Source organism: Oncorhynchus keta, chromosome 1 (genome assembly GCF_023373465.1).
Source record: "Oncorhynchus keta strain PuntledgeMale-10-30-2019 chromosome 1, Oket_V2, whole genome shotgun sequence".
NCBI classification, from domain to species: Eukaryota; Metazoa; Chordata; class Actinopteri; order Salmoniformes; family Salmonidae; genus Oncorhynchus; species Oncorhynchus keta.
This window is the reverse complement of record NC_068421.1, coordinates 2,308,908-2,316,407: the sequence shown is the minus strand read 5'-3', so window position 1 is coordinate 2,316,407 and position 7,500 is coordinate 2,308,908. Positions and strand designations below refer to the sequence as shown.

The following is a 7,500-nucleotide window of genomic DNA, read 5'->3' as shown; positions in this document are numbered from 1 at the left end:
AGCACTTGATGACTGATTTTCCTTCACTCTGAAGTCAAACTCATCCCAAACCATCTCAATTGGGTCGAGGTCAGGTGATTGTAGATGCCAGGTCATCTGATGCAGCCTTACATCACTCTCCTTATTAGTCAAATAGCCCAGGGGTGTGTTGGGTCATTGTCTTGTTGAAAAACAAATTAAAGTCCAAATAAGTGCAAACCAGATGGGATGGAGTATCACTGCAGAATGCTGTGGTAGCCATGCTGGTTAAGTGCGCCTTGAATTCTAAATAAATCACAGACAGAGTCACCAGCAAAGCACCCCCACACCATCACACCTCCTCCATGCTTCACGATCGGAACCACACAAGCGGAGATCATCCATTCACCTACTCTGTGTCTCACAAAGACACGTCGGTTGGAACCAAAACTCTCAAATTTGGGCTCATCAGACCAAAGGACAGATTCCCACCAATCTAATGTCCATTGCTTGTGGTTCTTGGCCCAAGCAAGTCTCTTCTTATTGGTGTCCTCTAGTAGTGGTTTCTTTGCAGCAAGTCGACTATGAAAGCCTGATTCAGACAGTCTCCTCTGAACAGTTGATGTTGAGATGTGTCTGTTACTTGAACTCTGTGAAGTATTTATTTGGGCTGCAATTTCTGAGGTTGGTAACTCTAATGACTTTATCCTCTGCAGCAGAGGTAACTCTGGGTCTTCCTTTCCTGTAGCGGTCCTCATGAGACCCAGTTTCATCACAGCACTTGATGGTTTTGGTGACTGCACTTGAAGAAACTTTCAAAGTTCTTGAAATGTTCTGTATTAACTGACCTTCATGTCTTAAAGTAATGATGGACTGTCGGTTCTCTTTGCTTTTTTGAGCTGTTCTTGCCATAATGTGGACTTGGCAAACCTGTATTTGGAACGTTTCTCCCTTTCTTCTCTGCAGATCCTCTCAATCTCTGCCAGGTTGGATGGGGAGCGTTGCTGAACAGCTATTTTCAGGTCTCTCCAGAGATGTTCCATCGGGTTCAAGTCTGGGCTCTGGCTGGGCCACTCAAGGACATTCAGCGTTGTCTTGGCTGTGTGCTTAGGGTCGTTTTCCTGTTGGAAGGTGCACCTTCACCCCAGTCTGAGGTCCTGAGTGCTCTGGAGCAGATTTTAATCAAGGATCTCTCAGTAATTATTTTGTTTCTCATGGAGAATATTGTTTCTCATGGTCTGATAATCCTTTAGGTGCCTTTTGACAAACTCCAAGCGGGCTGTTATGTGCCTTTTACCGAGGAGTGGCTTCAATCGGGCCACTCTACCATAAAGGCCTGATTGGTGGAGTGCTGCAGAGATGGTTGTCCTTCTGGAATGTCCTCCCATCTCCACAGAGGAACTCTGAACACTGTCAGAGTGACAAACTGGACCTTTAGTGTGTAAATCACTGGACCTGTAGTGTGTAAATTACTGGATCTATAGTGTATAAATCACTGGCCCTATAGTGTGTAAATAACTGGACCTATAGTGTGTAAATAACTGGACCTTTAGTGTGTAAATCCCTGGACCTATAGTGTGTAAATTACTGGACCTATAGTGTGTAAATAACTGTTCTGGACCTATAGTGTGTAAATAACTGGACCTATAGTGTGTCAATAACTGCTCTGGGCCTATAGTGTGTAAATTACTGGATCTATAGTGTGTAAATAACTGGACCTATAGTGTGTAAATAACTGTTCTGAACCTATAGTGTGTAAATAACTGGACCTATAGTGTGTAAATAACTGGACCTATAGTGTGTAAATAACTGGACCTTTAGTGTGTAAATAACTGGACCTTTAGTGTGTAAATAACTGTTCTGGACCTATAGTGTGTAAATAACTGGACCTATAGTGTGTAAATAACTGGACCTATAGTGTGTAAATAACTGGACCTTTAGTGTGTAAATAACTGGACCTTTAGTGTGTAAATAACTGGACCTATAGTGTGTAAATAACTGGACCTTTAGTGTGTAAATAACTGGACCTTTAGTGTGTAAATAACTGGACCTATAGTGTGTAAATAACTGGACCTATAGTGTGTAAATAACTGTTCTGGACCTATAGTTCTGTAAATAACTGGACCTATAGTGTGTAAATAACTGTTCTGAACCTATAGTTCTGTAAATAACTGGACCTATAGTGTGTAAATAACTGTTCTGAACCTATAGTGTGTAAATAACTGGACCTATAGTGTGTAAATAACGGTTCTGGACCTATAGTGTGTAAATAACTGTTCTGGACCTATAGTTCTGTAAATAACAGTTCTGTAGTGTGTCAGTAACTGGACCTATAGTTCTGTAAATAACTGGACCTATAGTGTGTAAATAACTGGACCTATAGTGTGTAAATAACTGGACCTATAGTTCTGGACCTATAGTTCTGGACCTATAGTGTGTCAATAACTGTTCTGGACCTATAGTGTGTAAATAACTGTTCTGGACCTATAGTGTGTAAATAACTGTTCTGGACCTATAGTTCTGTAAATAACAGTTCTGTAGTGTGTCAGTAACTGGACCTATAGTTCTGTAAATAACTGGACCTATAGTGTGTAAATAACTGGACCTATAGTTCTGGACCTATAGTTCTTTACCTATAGTGTGTAAATAACTGTTCTGGACCTATTGTTCTGTAAATAACTGGACCTATAGTTCTGGACCTATAGTTCTGGACCTATAGTGTGTAAATAACTGTTCTGGACCTATAGTTCTGTAAATAACTGGACCTATAGTTCTGGACCTATAGTTCTGGACCTATAGTGTGTCAATAACTGTTCTGGACCTATAGTGTGTAAATAACTGTTCTGGACCTATAGTGTGTAAATAACTGTTCTGGACCTATAGTTCTGTAAATAACTGGACCTATAGTGTGTAAATAACTGTTCTGGACCTATTGTGTGTAAATAACTGTTCTGGACCTATAGTTCTGTAAATAACTGGACCTATAGTGTGTAAATAACTGTTCTGAACCTATAGTTCTGTAAATAGCTGGACCTATAGTGTGTAAATAACTGTTCTGGACCTATAGTTCTGTAAATAACTGGACCTATAGTGTGTAAATAACTGTTCTGGACCTATAGTGTGTAAATAACTGTTCTGGACCTATAGTTCTGTAAATAACAGTTCTGTAGTGTGTCAGTAACTGTTCTGGACCTATAGTTCTGTAAATAACTGGACCTATAGTGTGTAAATAACTGTTCTGAACCTATAGTTCTGTAAATAGCTGGACCTATAGTGTGTAAATAACTATTCTGGACCTATAGTGTGTAAATAACTGGACCTTTAGTGTGTAAATAACTGGACCTATAGTGTGTAAATAACTGGACCTATAGTGTGTAAATAACTGGACCTATAGTGTGTAAATAACTGGACCTATAGTGTGTAAATAACTGTTCTAGACCTATAGTTCTGTAAATAACTGGACCTATAGTTCTGGACCTATAGTTCTGGACCTATAGTTCTGGACCTATAGTTCTGGACCTATAGTGTGTAAATAACTGTTCTGGACCTATAGTTCTGTAAATAACTGGACCTATAGTGTGTAAATAACTGTTCTGGACCTATAGTTCTGTAAATAACTGGACCTATAGTGTGTAAATAACTGTTCTGGACCTATAGTGTGTAAATAACTGTTCTGGACCTATAGTGTGTAAATAACTGTTCTGGACCTATAGTTCTGTAAATAACTGGACCTATAGTGTGTAAATAACTGGACCTATAGTGTGTAAATAACTGTACCTATAGTTCTGGACCTATAGTTCTGGACCTATAGTGTGTAAATAACTGGACCTATAGTGTGTCAATAACTGTTCTGGACCTATAGTGTGTAAATAACTGTTCTGGACCTATAGTGTGTAAATAACTGGACCTATAGTGTGTAAATAAATATTCTGGACCTATAGTGTGTAAATAACTGGACCTTTAGTGTGTAAATAACTGGACCTATAGTGTGTAAATAACTGGACCTATAGTGTGTAAATAACTGGACCTATAGTGTGTAAATAACTGGACCTTTAGTGTGTAAATAACTGGACCTATAGTGTGTAAATAACTGTTCTGGACCTTTAGTGTGTAAATAACTGGACCTATAGTGTGTAAATAACTGGACCTATCGTGTGTAAATAACTGGACCTATAGTGTGTAAATAACTGGACCTATAGTGTGTAAATAACTGTTCTGGACCTATAGTGTGTAAATAACTGTTCTGGACCTATAGTGTGTAAATAACTGTTCTGGACCTATAGTGTGTAAATAACTGTTCTAGACCTATAGTTCTGTAAATAACTGGACCTATAGTTCTGGACCTATAGTTCTGGACCTATAGTTCTGGACCTATAGTTCTGGACCTATAGTGTGTAAATAACTGTTCTGGACCTATAGTTCTGTAAATAACTGGACCTATAGTGTGTAAATAACTGTTCTGGACCTATAGTTCTGTAAATAACTGGACCTATAGTGTGTAAATAACTGTTCTGGACCTATAGTGTGTAAATAACTGTTCTGGACCTATAGTGTGTAAATAACTGTTCTGGACCTATAGTTCTGTAAATAACAGTTCTGTAGTGTGTCAGTAACTGGACCTATAGTTCTGTAAATAACTGGACCTATAGTGTGTAAATAACTGGACCTATAGTGTGTAAATAACTGTACCTATAGTTCTGGACCTATAGTTCTGGACCTATAGTGTGTAAATAACTGGACCTATAGTGTGTCAATAACTGTTCTGGACCTATAGTGTGTAAATAACTGTTCTGGACCTATAGTGTGTAAATAACTGTTCTGGACCTATAGTTCTGTAAATAACTGGACCTATAGTTCTGGACCTATAGTTCTGGACCTATAGTGTGTAAATAACTGTTCTGGACCTATAGTGTGTAAATAACTGTTCTGGACCTATAGTTCTGTAAATAACTGGACCTATAGTGTGTAAATAACTGTTCTGGACCTATTGTGTGTAAATAACTGTTCTGGACCTATAGTTCTGTAAATAACTGGACCTATAGTGTGTAAATAACTGTTCTGAACCTATAGTTCTGTAAATAGCTGGACCTATAGTGTGTAAATAACTGTTCTGGACCTATAGTTCTGTAAATAACTGGACATATAGTGTGTAAATAACTGTTCTGGACCTATAGTTCTGTAAATAACTGGACCTATAGTGTGTAAATAACTGTTCTGGACCTATAGTGTGTAAATAACTGTTCTGGACCTATAGTTCTGTAAATAACAGTTCTGTAGTGTGTCAGTAACTGTTCTGGACCTATAGTTCTGTAAATAGCTGGACCTATAGTGTGTAAATAACTGTTCTGGACCTATAGTGTGTAAATAACTGGACCTTTAGTGTGTAAATAACTGGACCTATAGTGTGTAAATAACTGGACCTATAGTGTGTAAATAACTGGACCTTTAGTGTGTAAATAACTGGACCTATAGTGTGTAAATAACTGGACCTATAGTGTGTAAATAACTGGACCTTTAGTGTGTAAATAACTGGACCTATAGTGTGTAAATAACTGTTCTGGACCTTTAGTGTGTAAATAACTGGACCTATAGTGTGTAAATAACTGGACCTATCGTGTGTAAATAACTGGACCTATCGTGTGTAAATAACTGGACCTATAGTGTGTAAATAACTGTTCTGGACCTATAGTGTGTAAATAACTGTTCTGGACCTATAGTGTGTAAATAACTGTTCTGGACCTATAGTGTGTAAATAACTGTTCTGGACCTATAGTGTGTAAATAACTGTTCTGGACCTATAGTTCTGTAAATAACTGTTCTGGACCTATAGTTCTGTAAATAACTGGACCTATAGTTCTGGACCTATAGTTCTGGACCTATAGTTCTGGACCTATAGTGTGTAAATAACTGGACCTATCGTGTGTAAATAACTGTTCTGGACCTATAGTGTGTAAATAACTGTTCTGGACCTTTAGTTCTGTAAATAACAGTTCTGTAGTGTGTCAGTAACTGGACCTATAGTTCTGTAAGGCAATCTGGTTACACTTACAAGACACCACATGTGCGACTGTACTATCATTAACTACTCTGTGCTGTGTGTGTTTCTGTGTGTGTGTGTATCTGTGTTTGTGTGTTTCTGTGTGTGTGTGTTTCTGTGTGTGTGTGTGTTCCTGTCTTTCTGTGTGTGTGTGTTTCGGTGTGTGTGTGTGTATTTTTGTGTGTGTGTTACAGAGACAAGACCCTGTATCGTGGAATGCATCGTTTTCTGAGGCTTCTCGTGATGTGTTGAATATCCGCTACACACTCCTTCCCTACCTCTACACACTCATGTTTTACGCCCACAGCGAAGGAAGTACAGTGGTCCGACCATTGCTGCATGAGTGAGTACACACACACACACACACACACACACACACACACACACACACACACACACACACACACACACACACACACACACACACACACACACACACACACACACACACTAACCACTAGGCTACCTGACCTGGCTGTGTATATAATCAATATGTGTTTCACGTTGTCTTTTTCTAAAGATGGAGGAGCAACGTACCCTTGACATGAGTGTGTATCAATGTGTCCTCTGGCAGGTTTGTGCGCGACAGGAAGACGTGGGATATCCACAGACAGTTCCTGTGGGGCCCTGCTCTGCTCATCAGCCCGGTCCTGGATGAGGTAACTAACCACTTATATATCTGTCCTGGATGAGTTAGCTAACCACTTATATTATACAGTGGGGCAAAAAAGTATTTAGTCAGCCACCAATTGTGCAAGTTCTCCCACTTAAAAAGATGAGAGAGGCCTGTAATTTTCATCATAGGTACACGTCAACTATGACAGACAAAATGAGGGGAAAACAAATCCAGAAAATCACATTGTAGGATTTTTTATGAATTTATTTGCAAATTATGGTGGAAAATAAGCAAGATTTCTGGCTCTCACAGACCTGTAACTTCTTCTTTAAGAGGCTCCTCTGTCCTCCACTCGTTACCTGTATTAATGGCACCTGTTTGAACTTGTTATCAGTATAAAAGACACCTGTCCACAACCTCAAACAGTCACACTCCAAACTCCACTATGGCCAAGACCAAAGAGCTGTCAAAGGACACCTGAAACAAAATTGAAGACCCGCACCAGGCTGGGAAGACTGAATCTGCAATAGGTAAGCAGCTTGGTTTGAAGAAATCAATTGTGGGAGCAATTATAAGGGAAATGGAAGACATACAAGACCACTGATAATCTCCCTCGATCTAGGACTCCAAGCAAGAACTGAGCAAAAATCCCAGAACCACACGGTGGGACCTGTGAATGACCTGCAGAGAGCTGGGACCAAAGTAGCAAAGCCTACCATCAGTAACACACTACGCCGACAGGGACTCAAATCCTGCTGTGCCAGACGTGTCCCCCTGCTTAAGCCAGTACATGTCCAGGCCCGTCTGAAGTTTGCTAGAGAGCATTTGGATGATCCAGAAGAAGATTGGGAGAATGTCATATGGTCCGATGAATCCAAAATATAACTTT

General features: G+C 39.5%; 1 protein-coding gene across 3 annotated transcripts in view; it reads left to right on the top strand.

Moving 5' to 3' along the window:
• Positions 1 to 7,500, top strand: part of si (sucrase-isomaltase (alpha-glucosidase)) — a 134,776-nt gene that overhangs the window by 119,263 nt on the left and 8,013 nt on the right. For all 3 annotated transcript variants that reach the window (XM_052457800.1, XM_052457824.1, XM_052457836.1), the window contains exons 41-42: positions 6,190 to 6,338; positions 6,570 to 6,654. In XM_052457800.1, coding sequence (XP_052313760.1) covers positions 6,190 to 6,338; positions 6,570 to 6,654 — 234 coding nt within the window. The remainder of the gene's footprint in view (positions 1 to 6,189; positions 6,339 to 6,569; positions 6,655 to 7,500) is intronic.